This window comes from Malaclemys terrapin, chromosome 6, assembly GCF_027887155.1.
Source record: "Malaclemys terrapin pileata isolate rMalTer1 chromosome 6, rMalTer1.hap1, whole genome shotgun sequence".
NCBI lineage: Eukaryota > Metazoa > Chordata > Testudines > Emydidae > Malaclemys > Malaclemys terrapin.
The window spans coordinates 101,406,967-101,430,581 of NC_071510.1; the positions used below are offsets into that span (position 1 = coordinate 101,406,967).

The following is a 23,615-nucleotide window of genomic DNA, read 5'->3' on the forward strand; positions in this document are numbered from 1 at the left end:
GAGGGCATGGGGCATGCATGCCCTTTGAAAATTATCTGGAGGCACCCCGGCTTCATGTGACATTGAAGTTCAAGTAACAAGTGAGCTAGTATCTTGGGTCTGGTCTACACTACAGTTAGGTCAACAAAAGGCAGCTTACGTCAACCTAACTATGGAGTTTTCTACACTTAAATTTCGCTCCCATTGATGTTACTGCCCTGCCATGCCGACTTAATAACTTCACCTCTATGAGCGACATAGAGTCATGGTTGATGCAGTTAGGTCGATGCAGTGTAAGTGCTAATGTTGACTGTTACTTTCAGGAGCCTTCCACAATGACTCACACTGACAATACAATCGATACAAGCACTCCTGGTGAGGATGAGCACCACTGACACAAGGAGCATAGTGTAAACATACACACACAATGTAATTACTGAGGCAGCTGTATGCCAACATAAGTTAGATCGACTTAATTTTGTAGTGTAGACACAGCCTTACTTAATTTAATGTTATTACTTCTTAACGCCATTTAGGCATTAGTGGCTAAATCCTACAAAAATTATCTCATTCTAGAATCTGGAATTAGATTTCTGCACTTGGCCTGGGAAGGTGCCCCAAAACTAGCATTCAACTGATATCATTGAAAAGGTTGGACTGCCCTTACTAAGTGAACCACATTTAATATATTAAGAATTGTTTCGAGTTCTCTTTTTTGTTTTCACATTTACTTCATTCAAATGTTAATTGCTTTGGGCTCAGTGCAGAAAATAATTCTTTTTTTCTCCTGTTAAGCTGCAACTCTGAAGAGGACATTGACTTTTTCCGGCAATAAATGTAGTTGCCAACCAAATGCATGGCCATGTATAGTACTTACATTACAACGGGTATACACAGATTTTCCCCCCCTACTTTATACATCAAAGTACAGTACCTGGGAACAAGAAATTCAGACAATTGTATAATAAAAATGCCAAGAGAGACCAGGTGGGTGAGGTAATATCTTTTACTGGATCAACTTCTGTTTGTGAGAGCCTTGTCTCTCAAATATCCTGGGACCGACACAGCTACAACACTGCCTACAAAAAATGCCACGTTTATTTTAGACCTATTTTCAGCCTATGATCAAATAAGAGCTCTTTATGCACTTATACGTGCCAATCACTGCAGTGTCCATGTTTTAAGTATTATATATTCTTGGCTGGAAATATTCAATAGCTGTTGGCTTCACGCAACTTATTTTCAGAATCCAAGATCCTCCTGATATGAAGTCTGCCCTACTAGCCGGATTTGCTGGGCTTCCAGTGAGAGAGATCTATATTTTTATTTAGTGATCACAGTGAAAGATTAGTCAGGCATCCAAAAGTTACCAATCTGAACTTCTGTTTGTAAATACTACCATATATACAGCCACATAAATAAGCTTGTACTCTGGTTTTAGTTCCATTAAGGTGAATCCTTGCTGAATATTCTCTATGAATATCCCAAAGAAACACAATCCCTTTCCTTCATTTATAGGTGAAAACTGGGAGAAGTAAATTCATTCCAGAATCCTCTGCACTCCCTGGAAGGAAGTTCCTGCAACAGCCAGCACACAGGATTTGGGAGCATATTTGAAACCTCCTGCACATATCTCACCAGAAAAAGAGACACCCCTTTAGAAAAAAAAAAACTGGGTAGACAAAAGGTACATCTAGGGAAGAGAGGTTCACAACTTGTCTGCTGGCAACATTCCAATAAAATGCCAGTATCCTTTTAGGATGGGCAGCATCCTTGGGCATTCACCTATTCAGCCCATATCTAATGCCTGTCCTGGCATACATAATAGGTGCCAGGGATGGCGGGTGCATAGCTGCTTTACATATCTACATCACTATTTCCTTGCTGCTATTACAATGCAGAGTAATACATGTTCAGGCTGTGCACATTTAAGTCTGAACATGTGGGAAGTCTTTCCGTAAATATAAATGACATGTCTAAAAATGCCTATAACTTCTTCTTTATTACTATTTTTTTAAAAAATACTTCCCACATTTTGGTAAAAGCTAAAGTAAGGTTTTCTGATGTAACGAAGCATGTAATGTGCACCCTGCCTCTAAGTGATATTTCAATAACACACTTAAAACAAACAAAAATCCTTGTGGACCCCACTTGGATTTTTGTTTGTTTTTAAATGAGTAGGCTAAAAAGTGCCAAAAGAGCAATATGTAAACATGTCATGGAAAGTTAGTTAAGATGAAAATGAGAGTTGTGATCAGTGCCCTGATTATCGCCGAGAATAAAAATAATCTTATATTTGGCAGTATCAAATGTTGTGAAACAAAAGGGGATTTTGTTGGAATTTGATTACTTGCTACATGAATTTGTAACAAAACTTATTATATTTCTAATCGATTTATTATTAGTCCGTATTTCATGTCATAAGGGTTCTGTTTTGTCTTCCAGTTTAAAAATTAAAAAAAGTAATTATTTATTTACTACAATGAGAAGACAATGCAACAGTTCAACATGTTGACACAAACCATGGCAGAATCATATCAGAATGTGGACTCATTTTAATTATCCAAAGCTCTGCACTGGCTAAAATATTCTGTTAAATTCACTGATATAGTTAATTATATCTTGGACATACAGAAAAAAGTCTAATAAATACTGCAAAAGTAAGCATAATTATAAAGACATGGTAAAGACTCAAAGATCAAACACGACAGGCCCACTTTGAAGTTTTACATGTGGTACAAAAGTAGTACATACAACTTAAACTATTCTCCCAGTAAGAAAACTTTCTGTGACTATGTCACTTTTTTCCAATGAACATGGTGTAAACTTCTCTTTATCACGTACCCATAGGCCATACAACCAAAACAACAGAGGTAGCCTGTAACATTAGAGTATGCTACATTTGTATTTCCATTCAGTATTAATACTGCTAAAAATCCACATAGCTGTCTAAACCTCAAGAAAGAAGTGGATCTTTCCCCAAAACCAAGGCTGCATTTTGCTTTAAATATGCACACATCTGCAAACACAGTCCACTATGTTGTTTAATGGCATCAAAGCTTCTCTTGGTGCAGTGGGGAGAATGGTATGTCATGGAGTTGGTTACAACACCCTGAACCTGAGAGCCAACCACAACCCTGATGGCTTTTAGAGCTACTTCCATACAGCTCTAAAATTACACCAATGATGTAGGCTTCTTAATAAACCCTAGAGCAGCAGAGGATGGGCATAGCATAGCGGAGCTCCACCATGCCCCCTTTCCACTCCCAACACCCTCCCAACCAGAGGGAGCACGGTCTGGCTGGAACAGGGCCAGATCCAACACCTTATGGCCAACAGGGAATTTCCCCATATACCAGGGGGAATTTTCTGCTGGGAATCTGTGTTCAGTTTACAGCCCCTTTACACTATACGACCAGGACAAAGGGGTCAAATCTCAATTGAAAATCTGGTCAAATGTAGGGAACAGTTGATAAAGATAAGAGGGAGAGGGAAAGACAAAAGAAAACAACTCAGGAAGCAATACAGTATGACCCATTATAGTGTCATAAGAAGGAGTCATCAGGAGTTGTAGTAGGAGTCACCAGATGGTGCTGTTACATGAAATTTATGAAGTTCTTTTAAGGGTATGTCTACACTACAATCACACCACACGATTACAGTGTAGACATAACCCGAGGGTATGTCTACACTAGAAGCACTACAGTGCCATAGCAGCTACATCGCTGCAATGCGGACAACTACACCAACGGTGTAGACACTACACACTCCAGTCTTCTATCACTGTAGTTAATCCACTCCCTCAAGAGCTAATAGCTAGGTCAACAGAAGTATTCTTCCATTGACTTAGCTGCATCTACAGTGGGGGGGTTAGGTCGACATAATTATATTGCACAGGTTGTGAAATTTTTCACAGTTATGAGTGACATAGCTCGGTCGACCTAAGTTTTAGGTGTATACCAGACATGCAAGCAATTTTGAAGAAACACTATTATTGTTAATTTTATAATTAAGTTTATTTGGGGGAGTTGTTGCAAGCAGCAGAACTGTTTATTCTGCCTTAAATTGCTCTCACTAGAGTTTTTCAAAATGGCTGCTTGATATTTCTGGAAGAGGGTATTATTTATGTGCCATTTGTGTCTACTTCTGTCCAAAGACTCGTATATATAAATACACGTGTAAATAAACGAGTTACTCTAAGAAAATACCCACCGTACACAGCACTGTTTCTCCTCCAGTGTGAAACTGAACGGCAAGGCCCAGAGATCTGCCATGGTTTGGCACAGTGACAACGACAGGAAAGAAAAAGGTGGAGAGAAAACAGGAAGAGAAAGAAGATAAATGCAAGAGAGATGCTGATCAAGTAATACTTGGCACATACATAATTTAATTTTACTGAAATTAAATAATCTGATCCATATTTTTATGGTATCTGACCATAGCTAGTCACATGCTATTCAGCAAATATATTACTAGAATAACAATTCCAGTGGAACTAGTCAAATATATTCACTGATTTATGTATTTATTTTTGCTTTTTGACCAAACTTAGTAATAAGTTTTATTTTAAAAAATTAATGGAAAGTTTATTGATAATAGTATGATTAAATACAGGACACAATACACAGTGTCTCATTCCTTTAAATTGTATCAAGTGCATGACAGCAGAGTTATTTTTCACCCTGCCTACTAAGTTTCGTTCTCAGGCTAGAAGGAACCACAGAATCCACCTCTAGCCTCAAAACTGTGTTCCGGAATCTAAGCTTCCATTCAAAAAAATGTTTTTACCCCTTGTGATTGTGAAGATGATCTTCCAAAAACACAGATCAATGCAGTGATGTCCACCTGAGTTTTAAACAGCCTGCAACAGTAGCTCTAAAAGAACTATGAACTTCCCCAATCACAAAGGGTGTTAAGTTTGAAACTAACTATGGCAGTTTAAATGTCAACATTCTTAACTATGTTTTTACTAAATTGATCAGCTGTGACATCTGGGTAATGTGTTTTTAACACAATTCCAAATCACCTCCCCTTCTTAAATACCAAACACCTGAATTGTTCTCGCTCGATCTTCCAACCTCCAGCTTCTCCACAACTTGTACAACACAGTTCTGCATTTTCCATAATAAATTTTGTAGCGCATTGAAAAATAAAAACATAGCAGCAGCAGAACGTTAATTGCACGTCAAATTAACTAATATAGAGAATACTGTGTTGACTGTTTTATTGCAGAGAGATAATAGGACTTTGCTTATAATTACCATTCTGATTGAAAATGTTTTCCCTACCATTGGTATAACTTAAGGTTACTATAACTGAAAGAGATTAGAGAAAAATATTTCTATTTTTTCCCTGTATGTTTACTTTGTGTATTTAACAGCACTTGATAGGGAAGAATTAAAAAAAATTAAAATAGGAAAATGTGGCTGAATACCTACCAATATTCTCAGGGAACTCTAAGGCAGGTATAGAACCTCTCTTTTTTATGACTACTTTTAACTCATGTTTTGAATTTACTAGATTTTAAATTGAGAACATCCTTTTAAATTAAATCAATGTATACTTCCAACAGAGATTCTGAAAGAGAGAAGACTAACTAGACAAGAGATATTTAGAAAGATGGCACTAAATTAGAGTATTATATATATATATATATATGGAGATATATTACCTATCTCATAGACCTGGAAGGAACCTTGAAAGGTCATCAAGTCCAGCCCCCTGCCTTCACTAGCAGGACCAAGTACTGATTTTTTGCCTCAGATCCCTAAGTGGCCCCCTCAAAGATTGAACTCACAACCCTGGGTTTAGCAGGCCAATGCTCAAAGCACTGAGCTATCCCTCCCCCCTTATAATCTTCAATTCCAGTTTTATTCATATTTCATCTATGCTAGTCTGAACATATGTGACTTATTCCCTGCGGTTAACATCATTTAATAAAGACGATTTGTCCTACTTTCTTCTATCTGGGGCCAAGGTTTCCTTCACATAGGCTAAAACATCTGGAGCAATTTAATAATTAACACAGGTTATTTACTTCAGTGCTGATACTACAGGCGAAAACAAAACCAAAAATAATTGCAACTCCTCTAGCAGTGGTTCTACAAAATGAGTTATTTTTGGCTTAGTGTATGACTTCCTGCTGAAAGAGGGCTAAATTCTCGCCCAGAAGCAGTCACAGTAACTGCTGCTGAGTTACAGCAGTTTATCAGAGTAAAGAGCAATATCCAATGTTTTGGCAGTGACGTTTACTTTATACGAGTGTAGAATATACTCACGTCTGCACGAATTGTGAGTCAAATGTTGGCAAGGTTTGGGAAAGTCCTACTAGATGCTTTCTAGTTTACTCTTCCAGCTCACTATTGCTGACTGAGGCCTGGTCTACACTAGGAGGTTATGTCGAATTTAGCAGTGTTAAATCGAATTAACCCTGCACCCGTCCACACAACGAAGCTATTTAGTTCGACATAGAGATCTCTTAAATTCGATTTCTGTACTCCTCCCCGACGAGGGGAGTAGCGCTAAATTCGATATGGCCATGTCGAAATAGGGTAGGTGTGGATGGAAATCGACGCTAATAGCTCCAGGAGCTATCCCACAGTGCACCACTCTGTTGACGCTCTGGACAGCAGTCCAAGCTCGGATGCTCTGACCAGCCACACAGGAAAAGCCCCGGGAAAATTTGAATTCCTTTTCCTGTCTGGGCAGTTTGAATCTCATTTCCTGTTTGGACATCATGGCGAGCTCAGCAGCACTGGCAACGATGCAGAGCTCTCCAGCAGAGATGGCCGTGCAATCTCTGAATAGAAAGAGGGTCCCAGCATGGACTGATCGGGAAGTCTTGGATCTGATCGCTGTGTGGGGTGATGAGTCAATGCTTTTGGAGCTGCGATCGAAAAGACGGAATGCAAAGATCTACGAGAAGATCTCAAAAGCCATGACAGAGAGAGGATACAGCCGGGATGCAACGCAGTGCCGCGTGAAAATCAAGGAGCTGAGACAAGCGTACCAGAAGACCAAAGAGTCAAACAGACGCTCCAGATCCCAGCCCCAGACATGCCGTTTCTACGAGGCACTGCATTCCATTCTAGGTGCGGCCGCCACCACTACCCCACCACTGACCGTGGACTCTGAGGATGGGATATTGTCGACGGCCGCTTCCTCGGAGATGTTAGCGGACGGGGAAGATGAGGAAGGTGAGGAGGAGGACGAGGTAGTCGACAGCGCTTACAACACTGATTTCCCAGACAGCCAGGATCTCTTCATCACCCTCACAGAGATCCCCTACCAACCGTCCCCAGGCGTTAACCCAGACCCTGAATCAGGGGAAGGATCAGTCGGTAAGTGTTTTAAACATGTAAACATTTATTTTGAACAGGAAGATTAAGAATGGGTTTTTCATGATTTGTTTGCCCTAGGCGCTTAACGTTTTAGTTCTTGGCAGTGCAGCTACTGGAAAAGAAGGTCTCTATGTCCGGGGATCGAGCTGAAATCCTCATGGGACATCTCCTCGAAGCTCTCCTGGAGGTAATTGGAAAGCCTTTGCATGAGGTTCCTGGGGAGAGCGGCCTTATTGTGTCCTCCGTAGTAGGACACTTTTCCTCACCAGGCTATCATCAAGTACTCTGGGATCATTGCCTTGAAGAGCATGGCGGCATACGGCCCTGGTTTTTGCTGGCTTTCACGCAGCATGCGTTCTTTCTCGGTCTCAGAAATCCTCAGCAGAGTTATGTCGCTCATGGTGACCTGCTTAGAATTAGGGGAATGTTACTATTGGGACTGCTTGCCTGTTCCTTTACAGAACTGTCACCGGCGGTTTACCGCCATGCGGTGGAGGCGGGAGAGGGGCAGCATACAGGGATCTTTCCCGGGGACAGCCGTGATGGGGTGGGACAGGGGCAGAGTTCGTGCTTGCTGGATTGCCGGCAGTAGGAACTATCCAACGATCGGAGCATTGCTTTGAACGTGATAGGAGGGCACTTCTCTAATTTAAGTTTTAAGCAGCCAAAAGTCTACGGCTTACCATGTCAGCCTGCTACCCGAATTCCGCTGTCCTGTCCCGCTTGTCTGATCTCCACTGCAAGACCCCAGGCACTGAATGCGAAGGCCGAAAATTCGACCTTGTCCTGAGTGCGTACGTGATAGGTGCTGTGCATGGTCTTGTTCACAGAGAAAGACTATGTTCATTGTTCACAAAAAATTATCTTTGTGAGGAATTCACTCCCTTTTTCCCATCCCACAGCTGCGACTGTCTCCCGACCTACCCTGGCATCCCTCTCGCAGAGGCTGGCGCAGATTAGGTGGAGAAAGAAAAGGACACGGGACGACATGTTCTCAGAACTTATGGGCTGCTCCCAAACAGATGCGGCCCAGCAGACCCAGTGGAGGGAGAACATGTCGCAATACCAGCGAGTACACAGCGAACGGGAGGAGAGGTGGCGGCAGAAGACCAGCAGGCGATTCAAACGCTGCTTGGACTAATGAGGGAGCAAACGGACATGCTCCGGCGCCTTGTGGATGTTCTGCAGGACCGGAGGCAGGAGGACAGAGCCCTGCTGCAGTCTATCTCTAACCGCCCTCCCCCACCACAAACTCCCATACCTCCCTCACCCAAATTCCCAAGAAGGAGGGGCGGCAGGGGCCGTGAAAACAGTCACTCCACCCCTGCAGACTGCTCAAGTACCAGAAGGCTCTCATTCCCAAAAATTTGATAAGTCCTTTCCTTCCCGCCTCACCCAAGCCCCCGTCCCAGTTTCATCCCCTAACTGTGTAGTTGCTAATAAAAGATACGTTTCTGTTAATTACTGTTTCCATCATGTTCTTTTAGGGGAGATTGTGTTTGAAGGGGGGGGAAGAGGGTTGGTAATTGGAGAAGACAGTCACCTTTACCAGGGTACAGACACGGGGGCAGGTTCAGCAGAAGGTCACACACACATTGCAGTCACTAGGCACCCTGGTCAGTCTGGGAGGTGGTTTTCATGTTCTGTGGGGGGGGGGGGGGGGGCATGTGACTTTGTGGTGGGGGAGGGCGGATAGAGATCTTATGCTGCAGTCCTTATCCTGGATCACAGAGGCACGCAGCAGGTGACCTGTAACCGTCCTCCCCCGCCACAAAGTCACATAGCCCCCACACACAGAGTCCCGAAAAGGAGGGGTGGCAGGCTCCGTTGAAACAACCAGTCCTCCACTGCGGACCTCTCTAGGAGCAGAAGCCTGTCATTCCTCGAGTTTAGAAGCGTTCTTTCCATCACTACGCCCGCTCCCCACCACAGTCTGCGTCCCAGTTTCAACACTTTACCGCAAAATCCGTAATAAAGAAAACGGTGTTCATTAACAAAGTTCCATTTATTTTATTTTTAAATGTGTGTTGGAAGGGGGGGACGGGGTGAACGGGGTATGTAGCTGGAGAGGATAGTCAACAGTAAGTGGGTAAAGAAACAGGGGCAGGTTCTGCTTCTCTTTAAACAAACTTAATAGTCACAGGTTACCCCTGCTCACTGAGGAACCTAGCTTTCAAAGCCTCCCGGATGCACAGCGCGTCCCGCTGGGCTCTTCTAATCGCACAGCTATCTGGCTGGGCGTAATCAGCAGCCAGGCTATTCGCCTCAACCTCTCACCCCGCCATAAAGGTCTCCCCCCCTTGCTCTCACAGAGATTGTGGCGCACACAGCAAGCTGCAATAACAATGGGGATATTGGTTTCTCTGAGATCAGAGCGAGTCAGTAAGCTTCTCCATCTCCCCTTGAGACGTCCAAAAGCACACTCCACCATTCTGCACTTGCTCAGACGGTAGGTGAAGAGTTCTTTTTCAGTGTCCAGGGCGCCTGTATAGGGCTTCATGAGCCAGGGCATTAGTGGGTAGGCTGGGTCCCCGAGGATCACTATAGGCATCTCCACATCCCCAATAGTTATTTTCTAGTCTGGGAAGTAAATACCTTCCTGCAGCCGTCTAAACAGACCAGAGTTCCTGAAAACACAAGCGTCATGAACCTTGCCTGGCCATCTTACGTTGATGTTTGTAAAACGTCCCCTATGGTCCACCAGTGCTTGCAGCACCATTGAAAAGTAGCCGTTTCGGTTAATGTACTGGCTGGCCTGGTGGTCCGGTCCCAGGATAGGAATGTGAGTTCCATCTATAGCCCTACCACAATTTGGAAATCCCATCGCGGCAAAGCCATCTATGATGACCTGGACGTTTCCAAGGGTCACTACCTTTGACAGCAGTAGCTCAGTGATTGCGTTGGCTACTTGCATCACAGCAACCCCCACGGTAGATTTGCCGACGCCAAAGTGATTCGCGACTGACCGGTAGCTGTCTGGCGTTGCAAGCTTCCAGAGGGCTATGCCACTCGCTTCTGGACAGTCAGAGCTGCACGCATCCGGGTGTCCTTGCACTTCAGGGCAGGGGACAGCAACTCACAAAGTTCCAGGAAAGTTCCCTTCCGCATACCAAAGTTTCGCAGCCACTGTGATTCATCCCAGACCTGCAGCACTATGCGGTCCCACCAGTCCGTGCTTGTTTCCCGGGCCCAGAATCGCCATTCCACAGCATCAACATGACCCATTGCCACCATGATGTTCACGGCGTGGGGTCCTGTGCTTTGTGAGAGGTCTGTGCCACTCTCAGACTTCATGTCCTCACCGCGCTGCCGTAGCCTCCTCGCCCGATTTTTCAGCATCTGCCTTTGGAAAAGGTGGATGATAAGGTGCGAGGTGTTGACAATGGCCATAACTGCAGCGATGGTCGCAGTGGGCTCCATGCTCACAGTGCTGTGGCATCCGCACTGTCACTCACCAGAAAAGTGTGCGAACTGATTGCCCGCCGGCGCTTTCAGGGAAGGAGGGTGGGAGTGACGGTTGGATGACGACAGTTACCCAAAACCACCCTCGACAAATTTTTTTCTCCAGCAGGCATTGGGGGCTCGACCCAGAATTCCAATGGGCAGCAGGGACTGCGGGAACTGTGGGATAGCTGCCCACAGTGCACCGCTTCCAATGTCGACGCTTGCCCCGTTAGCGTGGACTCACAAAGTTTAATTACTGTCCTTAGTGTGGATACACACGTTCAACTTTGTAATATCGATTCCACATATTCGATTTAAGTACAATCGAACTACTCTCGTAGTGTAGACATACCCTGAGTTAGAAGACTTATTTCAATTCATTCACAGCTTTCCAAGTTACTAGAGATCACTTGCCCTTCTCTTGACATTTTCTATTTAATAAGCTTCCTACTCTGATCCCAGAAACAGATATGAAATTAAGAAACCTCAACAATTTATTATACATACAAGGGCTGATTCTACGGTTGCCAATTTTGTAATAGTTAAAAACTGGACACTCCAGCATAAGTGCCGGAACCTCCCCGACCTTTTTTCCCCCCGAGGCCCCACCCCGTTAGCTCCTTTTCCCCTTGCCCCCATTGCTCACTGCTGTTCTCCTCTCTCCCCTGCCTGTATTGGGAGGGACTCGCCTTTGGAGCCTGGGCTGGGAGCTGCAGCTGCCCAATGCAGGTAGAAGGCAGCCCTGGCTGAGTAGGGGCAGGTGCGGGTGATGATCCTGTGCCTCCATGCCTCCCGCACCCGCAGTAATTGGACTTTGCATGTCTGATCAGTAAAACTGACCAAACTTTGTCAGGTCCCCTTTTCGACCAGACCTTCCAATTGAAAACTGGGCACCTGGCCACCCTATCCCCACCTCCCTTGCCCACAGTGACTGGACACTGTCAGGTCCCCTCTTTGTCCGGGCAACTGGCAACCCTAGATTCCCTTGCAATGTTTCAGTAGTTCCTGAAAGATTGACAGCTTCCTGCATGTTTTTGATAACAAAAAGTGCAAGTATTCAAATCCATTCGATTTCACTATCCTGTCTATCATTAACTCAAGTAGGAATAAATTACTCTGATGGAATGCCACACAAATTGCATTTTACTAAACTGCCTTGGAAATGCTCTCCTCTTCCTTTAGCCTGGAACAACTACAGAATGCCTTCAGTCCAGTCCTTAGGTGACCCTAGTTTCTCCCAAGTGGAACCACAGACAGATTAAGAGAACTGCAGCATTAACAAGCCCCACATCCTCAAAATATGCAATAATTTAAATTGCCAGCTCCAAAAACAATAATAGAACCCCCTTCATCTGTTTCCCTGTGATAAAAAATTGATTTCTCATGAGGCATTCACTCCAGCGTATTCTGACCACCATCTCTATAATTAATACTGTCTACTAACCTTCCTTTAACTAGTGATATCTCCTACTATAGGAAGAGCAACATGATTGAGGCAACACAAGGGACACATAGATCATCAGACCAAAACCCTTACCTCCCTTCAACTTATTCCTGTACTTTAGAACCCTACATTAGAACTTGAGGGGGAAAAGTGATGTGGGTATTGCTGCACAAGTTGGCAAGATACCAGGAGCCCACCCAGCAGGTGGGAACTGTCTGACATCCATGAACGTAGCTCTGAAGGGATTCTGTCTACACTGTTATATGGGGGTTGAAGGGTGCTCATATACTCTGATGAAAAGCACAGTAAAGGTCTAGAAGCTTGTCTACACTATAGAGCCTTGGCTGGTATAGCTATACCAACAGACCTTCCTAGTGGAGACTCAGCATACACTGTCAGAAGTTCTGCTGGCATAACTACACCACCTCCGTGACCGATATTAGCTATGCTAACAGAAGCACACTACTATCAGCCTAGTTGCATCTACACCAGCACTTCTGCCAGGATAGCTATGCCATTTAGGGGGTGCAATTTTTTCACACACCTAGTTGACACAGCTACCAGCAAAACTTTGTAGTGTAGATCAGGCCTAGATTAGAAAAAGAGCTGACGCACACATGAACGTGCAGATTCATCCAGCCATTCCTCACACTGTGCAATGTGGTGGGTGTGCGGTGAGAAAGTGGCTGGAAAGCAGCTCTATTATCACTCTAGAGTTTGGAAAGGATTCCTTTCCCTGCCCTGCCCCTTGCCCCAGCTTCCATAGGACTAGCCAGGATTGAGTTTGGCTATTTGGGCTGCACACAAACAAAGGGATTATGTCCTCAGAGAGACAAGAACAGCGTTAGTGGCTGATTTGTCACCAGCAGCCTCAGACTTAGTGTTACGAGAAAACCTCCAAAGTAGCCATGAGCATATGCAGCACAATAGTCCAAAAAGCTATTATTTAACCTTTTGTTTCCAGTAGTAACAATGTGCTAGGCATTGTCCAGACATCAATAAGAAGCAGTCCCTGTCTAATGATCTTAGAAATTAAAACATCCTTTATAAAGTGTCCTTTAAGAAGACTCTTTTATTCCTATATATTCTGCAAGTGCCAGTACACTTTAATGAAAAAGTGCACAGTAAAGTTCAACCAATGGGCACAGTAGTGGATAAGTGCACAATGCTTTATGTTGTAAACATTGTCAGTAATTAGGGTGACCAGATGTTCGGTTTTCTACTGGAACACCCGGTCGAAAAGGGAGCCCGGCGCTGACTGGGCTGTTGACTGTCCGGTTGGCGGCACGGCACTGGCAGGCTCCCTGCTAGCCTCCACACCGCACAGTTCCCGAGAAGCAGCCGGCATTTTCCCCCTCCGGCTCCTACGCATAGAGGCAGCCAGGGGGCTCCACACGCTGCCCCACCCACCCAAGTCCCAGCCCTGCATCTCCCATTGGCCAGGAACCATGGCCAATGGGAGCTGCAGGGGCGACGCCTGTGGATGGGGCAGTGCGCAAAGCCGCCTGGCCACACTTCTGCATAGGAACTGGAGGGGGGACGTGCCGCTGTTTCCCAGGAGCTGCTTGAGGTAAGCGCCGCCCGGAGCCTGCACCCCCTGACTCCTGTCTGGGCCCCAACCCCCTGCCCCAATCCCCCTCCCACCCTCTGAACCTCTCAATCCCAGCCCAAAGCACCCTCCTGAATCCCAAACCCCTCATCCCCATCCCCACCCCAGAGCCCACACCCCCAGCCAGAACCCTCACCCACCAACCCCCTGCCCCAGCCCTGATTCCCCCTCCTGCCCTTCGAACTCCTCACCCCCAGCCCAGAGCCCCCACCTGCACCCCAAACCCCTCATCCCTGGTCCCAGCCCAGAGCCCTCACCCCCAGCTGGAGCCCTCACCTCCTCTCACATCCCAACCCACTGCCTCAGCCCAGAGCCCCCTCCTGCACTCTGGACTCCTCATTTCTGGCCCCACCCCAGAGCTCCTGCACCCCAGCCCCCTGAGCCAGCCTTGTGAAAATGAGTGAGTGAGGGAGAGTGAGCGACGAAGGGAGGGGGCATGGATTGAGCAGGGGGCAGGGCCTCAGAGAAGTGGCACGGCATGGGTGGTGCCTCGGAGGAGGGGCGGGGCAGGGGGCAGGGCAAGAGTGCTTAGTTTTGTGCGAGTAGAAAGTTGGCAACCCTATAAGTAATAACAAAAATCAGTAAAACAATTCTCTACCTTCCTCCCCACCAATTCAAGTCAATACAACATCTCTGTTCATTTAATCCAGAATGCTGTATGAAACACAGAGTAAGACTGTATCTAGAAAGGGCAGTTTCTAGAGAATTTCATATGCATCAGATTTGAAAGAGACTTAATGTACTGTTAAACATATACATACAATTCTGGTATGTCCAGATGTCTATGGCCAGGTGGCACCCTAATTCCAGCCACAGCTTTGTAAAGAAGTTCTTTGTTTGTAAAATAGTGCCATTGTACCTTTTTTTGTGTCACTGACACTTAACAAGTGTTTTCTGGGTACATATTTGCTGCCAAGAGACCAGATCATCCTCTGTTTGTCTTTAGAAGTGCAAACTCCATTGCAATCATTTCTGTAATCAACTTCCGATAGAAACAGTTTCACAATGACTGTCAGGATATATAACTTTAGAGGGCAACTCCAGTATGGTGAGCTGCCCTCTGTCACATCTCACAGTGATGGATACCAGTGTAGAGAGAGTGAAATAGAAGGAATTTCAGACACAGACTCAAAAGAGTACCTATCACTAGCAAGAATATAAAAGGACACTAGCAATGTTACTGTTTTTGCTCTCAATTTGTTGTTTATTGTTTCTTAACAATAAAGCTGGGCAAGGAGTCAGAATTTTGGTTAGATAAAATGTCACAGTATGTTTACAGTATTTCATTTTGACTTATTTTTGCTGATCTGAATTTCATCTATTCAAATTTCAGGCATATCTAAATATCAAACATATCTACACTCTACCCCAGTGGGCACATTTAGACAACTTATCTAGCTAGTTGAGCAATTTTATTTTAAATTTTGAATGGTTATTTTAGTGTTCCAAATTTCAACCAAATCTGAATATTTTATCTAAAATATATATTTTAGCTCTACATCGCACCTCTAATATGTACTTGGGAACACTGCACAAAATGGCAATTTAATAATGATGCTCAAAAGTACCTTACTATGCCACCCCTTTGTTGAGTGAATTGAAACATTGCTCATAGTACCGTATCTTAAAACCGTTTACAGATAAGAGCATGAATAGGTGTGAGCTAGCTTTACAAAAAACACCCGACAATAAAATGTTAAGGCTATTGTGCAATTTCCTTTGTTAAATATTACTATTTTGCTGGTCTTGAAATTGAAACTGCAGGCACCTTGATACATGCAAGGGAACATTTCCCAATTTCTCTGTAACTCATATATATCTTCTACTACAATGTTATTTTGTAACTTCTTATTACAATACTACACAATGACTGATAACATATTATGCTTAAACCTGCTCCAACAGAATTTTATGTCTACTCTTTCTCATTCAAATTAAAATGCTGATTAACCAGACAGTCTATAATGGGTTAACCAAAAAAGAGTCATGGGGCCAGATGCTCCACTGGTGAAAATTGTCCTGTCTCCATTTCCAGAATTTTGTGTCATCAGCATAATGAACATCCCAACATAAATGGCTGTATTACATCCCCTGCTGGTGACACATACATAGTAGATGGTAGGAGGGTTCAGTGGAACCTTGTCATATCCCCATCCCCAAAGATGAAATCCCTTGGGGAAAATGAGCAAATACATGTAACCATCCTCTGAGTCCCAACTTCCAGGAGTGGCTGTGCAGCCCTTTTCACACCATCAGGAAATACAGCCTCCGGGGGCAACTGGTGCTTATCAAGGACAATTCTTTATTGTCTATTGTCAGTTGGAAAACATCAGTCCCAAAACCAGGGACATGGGGTGGTTTATTTAATACAGGACATTTCTTTCTTAAGGAATAAAGAGTGCTGAACTGGGAAAGACAAATAAAAGGACAAAATGAGGCAGAGAAATGGCAAGAGAATCCCACTAAGGTGGTTGTCCATTGATTTGAATGGGACAAAAGAATATAAGACATTAATCTATATAAATTATACAGATGCCATTGTGTTATACGCTGAGTGTTCCATTATAGCACTCAAAAAGTTCATCTGTTTAAATTTCATCTTATTTCTTTGCCTAAGTACTGTAGTTCCCCTTTTAAGAGTTACTTTTTACCCAGAATTTGCTTCCTTATTAAAAGAGTATAGCTCTAGAGGGGAAAATCAAAACAAATCCAGCTTCTGAATAATATTTTCTATTGCTGGGAAGACTAAGTCCTCTATCCAGGATAACAATACTCTAATAATACTTAAATCATTTTAAAACTTATCGACAGAACTTCTGGCCTGATTTTTCAGAGAGACTGAGCATACACAGCTTCCACTGGCTTTACTGGGTGTTGTGAAAATTCATCACCTCAAAAAATAAGAGTGGGTAGAATGTTACATCATATAGCTTTAAAGTGATGTGTATATACAGAAAATATAGACAGACTGCCATTCATCCAGTGTAGCAGGATGTTATTTGTTCACATTAATTTTCACTTAATTCCTTTTCTCCAATGTCATGAGTAAGTGTTCTACACAAAGAGGCATGTTCAAACAATTATTTAATACAGTCAAGTGCCACTCCTTACCTTTAAGGCTTGTAAATAAAGATCCTTCTCTGTTATGCTTTTTGTAGAAATAAGATGGAGTAGATTCTCCAGTGTTCTTGACTCATTTGAATGGGAACCCACAGCTAGTTATAGTTACACTAAAACAAGTTTATCTTGCTCATTATTTCTCTCACTTTACCAGGCCTGAAATCCTAAAACAAGTAGGCAACATGGGGCTAGTGATCACTTTGTGAAGAAACTTTAAAACTGCTGGTGAAAATGTCCTAAAACAACCAGACAGCATGTGTTGGTATGCAACTGCATGAACCATTCTGATCAGAATCCAGCTTGTGTCCTGTCTGCATTTTGACATGGTAACCATGGAAATGGGAACAGGCCTGCCCAAAGTCTAACAAAGGAAACCTTTAAATGAAAATGACAACACTGGATTGTGAATGTTCAGAACTTCTACCAGTGCTAATAGCTTGGTTTACTCTTTTAAAAATATATTCCAAAAAGTTCAGTATTTTATACCCATTTAATTGTTTGCATATTCATCAAATGCATGAGCAGGTTTACATCTTAGCTCTCACAAACACCTATTCATGTGAAAAAAAATATTTTCTTTCATTTAAAACAACTGACAATGAAAAAATATATGGATATTGAGTAGTGGCCAGGAAACACAGTAAGACTATAAGGAATATCCGACTATTTAGTGTACTGCTTTTATTAAATACCAAGACTTCTCAATACTTAAAAAGCAAATTAGTGTTTGAAAACTGTACCACAACCAGATACTTCTAGTACAACATACCATTAAGTCTAAAGAGTAAGTCAGTGCATTCCACATTTAGTGTCCAAGTTATGTAGAAATAAACATTGTTAATTTGTTTAGAATTATGAATAATTCATTGTGTACATTCTACAAAGTTTTACTTTATATTTTACAAATGTTATAAATATATTTTGTAAAATATAGGTCTTCTGTAGATCATTGTGAAATAAGCCCTACTTAAATGTATAATATTGTAAAAATAAAAGCTCATAAGAAACGATTTGTAATATTGCTTTTACTAACAGACAAAAAATTTTAAGAATCAGAGACAGGTAAAATCAGTAGTGACTCTGGTTTCACAAAGGTTCAGATCAGACTCCCATTTTAATAATCCAACCCTCCAAGTTTGGAATGGGAGGCATTTACACAAACAATTCTACCTTTGGCCCATTCTAGTTAACATTACATACACAAAACTATGCTAAGAAATCCTATTAGGTTTACAAAATCACATATTCCAAAGTTAAGAAATGCCTGAATTAAGGTTGTCTGTGCAACCTTAGTTTGGCCACTTTGTGCACATGCATTTTGATACAATATTTAATTACACGATCACATTTTTCCACAGGACATTTTTCCATAGGACCCCATTCCATGCCACGTTCCATGCACAGAACAGACAGTGGCAGATTAGCCAGTGGGCCAACAGGGCCTGTGCCCAGGAGTCCCAGCCAACTGGGGGGACCCAGAAAAAATGGGTGCCCCCAAGCTCCAACCTGCTCCGCACTCCTACTGGGGAGTGGGATCAGGGCGTGGGGGCTTGCCCTGCTCCTGCTCCCCAACCCTGCTTCCTGGTAGGAGTGCCAGGTGTGTGGGGGGGAGGCGGGGTAGGGGAAGCCCCTGCACCCTGACCCCATTTCCCCAGTAGGAGTACCAGGGGAAGAAAGGGGGGGGGACTGCAGGCCGAAAGGGTGGGGAGGGGCCCCCACTTCCTCTGGCCCAGGGCCTCACAAAAGTGTAATCCGCCTCTGGACAGTGTTCACTAAATATTTTGTTTTCTCTCCATTATTCAGTGTGTAGCCCTGTGCCTTGTTTACTGCACACTATTCAAACCAGACTCTGAAAACAAAAAAAAATATTAATTTCTTCATGGGTTAAACTATGATGCTCAGCACAATAGTATTGGGTGATTCACAAATACTAATGAATTTATTTTCACAACATCCTTATGAGGTGAGGGGCTTTTATTATCCCCATTCTACAGATGGGGAACTGAGGCACACAGAAATAAAGGTCAGAAGTATCCACTAATTTTGGTTGCCCAATTTGAGATGTATAGAACCTGATTTTTCAGAGTATATAGTATTATATAGCACTTTATATATTCAAAGCATAGCTCCCATTGAGTTCAGATGCTGCTGTGATTGCTCAGCACTTCTGCAAATTAGACTGCATAGTTTCAAGTTAGGCACCCATAAAATGAAGAACACACAATCACTGGCAAACTATGAAGAGTTTTGTTTAATTGACTTGCCCAGTATCAAATAGGCACTCAGATAAGGGGAAGGGCCTTTTAATTATGGGCGGGCTTAGGCTACCATCTCCCAGCAACCAAAATAGGTACACACCTTCCAACTTTTGCAACAAATGAGACAGTTTTTTTTGCTACAAAATCCCCCTACAAGGGGATAGGACACTTTGCCAGTGGGTTTCACAGATATTTGCTGACGCCAGAAGAATGGTGAGACCCAGAAAGCTTGGGTTTCATTCCAGGCTCTGGAGAGGCATGTGCTCTAGTGAGCAGACTCTTCTGACCCCTCTCTTCCAACCTGTCCTTCTCCCAGTCTGGTCTCTTCCCCGCATTTGGCCCCTCATCCTGGTGCCATTTTTCTCACCTACCCTTCAGGCATCTCATCCTAGTCCCAGTCTCATTGGCCAGCCAATCCTACTCTCGTTCCTGTCCCAATCTCCCCCACCACCACTTCCTGTCCCAGGCTCCTTCCTCAGCCATTCACAATTCCCTCCCAATCCCACAATTCCTTGTAACAAGTCTCCTTGCCCAGTTTCCACCTCTTGGATGGATCCTCATCTGATCTGTCTCTCCCTCACTGACCTCCAGTCATCTACTCCTCATAGCCCCCTTCTGGTCCATCTCTTATCTCATATCCATTCAAATAAGGCAGCTTCCTCCTCCATGCTGCCTGGGCCCAGCTGGCGGCGGCAAGGTGGGGGGGGATCATTGAGATTGCAGGAGACAGTTCCCCTGCTCTCAGTTCAGGTGCCCAAACTTGCCACAAGCACAGCTGCTGTGACCCAGGGAAAGCTCCCTGCAGTTGCTGCAGCTGTAAAGCCTGCTGGGCCCTGGGCTGGAATATGGTCAGTGATGACACAATCTTCAGGAAATTTGGCTGCTAAAATCTAAGTCTCTACTGAGTATGCATGAATCATGACTTTTCAGAGGTTTCTAACCTGGCCACATTTGGGCAGATTTTGACAGGTACAGCAAAAAGCCCAGCACTCACACAAAGGCCACTCCCTGCCAAATTTCAAGTCCCTGCTTCCAAGTATTGGGCACACTATACTTGTTCAAAGAAAAGGTCTCCAGATTATTTTTAACATAGGCAAAAGAACATATTTTTAATAGCCTCGTTCTCAGAAACAGCTGAACTATTTTGCCTGAACTTTCCCAAGAACTTCAGCCTGAGGCAGATCCAGCATGGAAAATTTCAACCCAAACAGTTAAAGTTTGGCAAAGTTATAGGTAACCAAAACCAGAGTCTTATAATGGAAAGTGTCAGGCAACCTTAATAATATGCAATACTACCAGCTCTTCCTATAATAAATTATTCATTTCTAATAAGCTAAAAAACAAACAATCTGCTACTGTCGACCAAATATAATTATTTTGGTAAAGTATAATCAAGGTGGTAAATTGGAATACAATAATATAATATCAAAAGGGATGGTTTTACATAAGTATTATTTATGTCTACAGCACCCACAATATGCTAAGCAGTTTCCAAACATAAAAGAAGGCACTATTAACAACCCACAATAAGCACAACCTTCATATTACTGCTTAGTTTGCAACAAAGCAAGAGCCCTCGTGTTCTAGAAGAGATGGCATTGATAATGTGGAAATTAAAAATATATACATAATCAAGCCCAAACCAAACACTGTACATTCACTGGGAGTGTTTTCCAGCCCATTTATGGTATGATCCATTGGAGACATCTGATGGATTGAATGCAACAGGCATTGTAATGATTCCTCCATTCTTCCCTCCAAAAAAATGAGCCCACCCTACTAGAGGGTCTTTCACCACCCCATATTAACTCCCAAACATACAGCCCTTCAGTAACCTGCCCCCCAGTCTGTTAGACCCAATTCCACAAGCATTTATATACAGGCTTAGGGCTGCTCATAAGAGTAAAGTTATTGATTTCAATGGGACTATTCAAATATGAGAAGTTAATGTTTGCAGAAACAGGGGCTTAACTGCCCTATTCTTCTGTCAGCTGTGTAGCTAAAAAGCTAGTCTTTCACCAACAAAAGTTGGTCTACTACTAAAAGATATTACCTCACCCACCTTGTCTCTCAGCTATACCAATGTAAACTGAGAGCAACTCCCTTAAAGACAATGAAATTATTCTGGATTTACATCAGTTTTACTGAGAGAAGAATATGGGTCTTTGGCCTTACATCACTAAAGCCAAGAGAGAATTCTATCTCAGTCAGTGGGAGTTTTGCTATTGAGCTCAATTGGAGCAAGAAGAGACCCTAAAAAAGCGTTTTAGCAGTTCAGCAGTTACAGGAGTTTTTAGTTCTCAGGATAAATCTCAAACGAAATTACAGCAGATATGAACCATAAGAATTAATACTTTGTTTAGGCAATGTGAATAAATTAATATACACCTTGATACATCCCCTTACATACAACTCTTATTGTCAGGGGAAACCTGCTCGCGTAATTAGTTCCTATCCACCCCCTTAAACACCATTCTTCAGAATGTCCCTAGTCCCAGATCTTTTACACCGTGAATTAGTGGACATATTTATCCCCCTGGTATGCAGTCACTGTGACCAGGAGATAAAGGCTGGATTAGACAAAAATGCAGAGTGGGCGTTTCACACTTTGATGCTTTAAGAAGTTTTCTCATTATAATATTACAGGGTTGGTTGTATACCGTAAATCTCACCACAGGTTAACATTTTTGTTTCTGATTTCATACCCTCCAGCCACACATTCCACCACGTTTCCCATAGTTACTGAAAGAACAAGTTGGGACACCTCACAGGTAAAAACTCAGTTTCTGTGGCTCTTCTTCAGTAGACTTGCCAATTAAAGATACAGGAAAGCATACAGTAATATTTAAACTTAAAGTGTTTGGGAGGAATTTTATGAAAAGTGAATGTAATGGCTTATAGTTCCCAGGAAAATATACATAATGGTCACTCAGTCATCCAAGAATAGGAGGAGGATGTTAAAATTTCCTATGGACAGAGGCCCAGAGGGTGGAGGCAAAGTTAGAGGGATTTAAAGAATTTAAGAACAGAATTCATAATAAAGAACATCATGCTCCCATTTAAAATGTGTAAATTTATGCAGAAAATTAGTCACAACCCCCTGTAGTGCAAATTAAATTGGATGCTAATCAGCTTGTCCAGGATTTCATCTGATAACTTGAAAAATATAGATTTGTGGCACTTGCAAAAGGCAAGAATAACATGGATATATTTTACCAGTAGTGTATAAACTAGTTTTCAGTCACTTAGGGTAGTATATAAAGAAGAGGCTGAAGGAATGGACAGTTCCTCCTTCTTAAATATTTACCAGCCTTGATTAGGAGACTCCTTGTGTTGTCCCCTCTCTAAATACAGTCGCCACAACATTTTATTCTCAGAGGGCAGCCAAATGAACGCGATTAAGGGAGAGCTCACAGTACATTCGAGCTTCTTTGGAGGGTGGAGGGGGCAAGACTGGAAGTGGGAAGATTTCATAATTTCATTGGTGGAATAAAACTGCTGCTGGATAGGGTCAGTATTTCAGCACCTTTCCAGGTACTACTCACCAGGGGCTAGTTTTGTGCAGCAGGCGGAAGTTAGTCTGAAATCCCTTCCCACACCCACCCTGCTCTGCACCTTCTGTGTGTGCACTGAGTAGGGTTTGGCACAGCAGCACCGTGCACGGCCACGTGGGGTTTCTTGGAAGTTCATCTAGAGGAAGCAATTCTGTCCCACGCCAGGCTGCCCCCTTTGGATTGGAGATGGTCGCGGGGCTCCAGGCGCCGCAAGGTGCAGTGTCCAGCTCCATTCTCAGCAGCAGGCAATGCTCTTTATGAGGTTAACAGAGACCCTCTGCTCAGTAGGACCCGGATCCCCCCGCCCCGCCCCATCTCTAGCAAACCCGTAGGGAAACCTACCTTGGCTGAGGAGGAGCAGAGAGAGCCACATGCTGCCGGGCTCCATGATTCCTGCACAGCGGGGTCCCGCCGGGGAGCAGCGCTCAGGGAAGGGTCAAGTACTCAGATCCGGGAGCTGTGCCGGCTCCGAGCGCTGCAAGGTGCTTGGCAGTGCGGCTGCACGGTGACCCGAGCAGCACAGCTGCTGGAGGAGGAGAGAGAAGTTGAGCTGCGCTGGGAGCGAATTTGGGTCACATTGCTCTGCTGCTCCGCCCCCAGCCCGCCCCGGAGCCAGGGGCAAACACCCGCTCTCTGGAAGCGGGCACCATCCCCCTCATAGTACTGTCCGCCCCTCACCAACCTCCCCACCTCACTAACCTGCCCTCCAAACACACCCCTCAGCACTAACCTGCCCTCCAACCACACAAACCTGCCCGTCCGAACACATCCATCACCAATAACCTGCCCCCCACCACACACTAACTGGCCCTCCAAACACCCTACCCCACTAACTTCCCCCCCACCACACACTAACTTGCCCCTCCA

At 43.8% G+C, this 23,615-nt stretch overlaps 1 protein-coding gene across 1 annotated transcript in view; it reads right to left on the reverse strand.

Moving 5' to 3' along the window:
* ITGA2 (integrin subunit alpha 2) overlaps positions 1–23,276 on the reverse strand; it is a 105,525-nt gene extending 82,249 nt beyond the window's left edge. Inside the window, exon 1 of the mRNA XM_054032893.1 lies at positions 23,091–23,276. Within this exon, the coding sequence (XP_053888868.1) occupies positions 23,091–23,136 (46 nt within the window). The 5' untranslated portion in view covers positions 23,137–23,276. The remainder of the gene's footprint in view (positions 1–23,090) is intronic.
* Between the last annotated feature and the right edge of the window lie 339 nt (positions 23,277–23,615).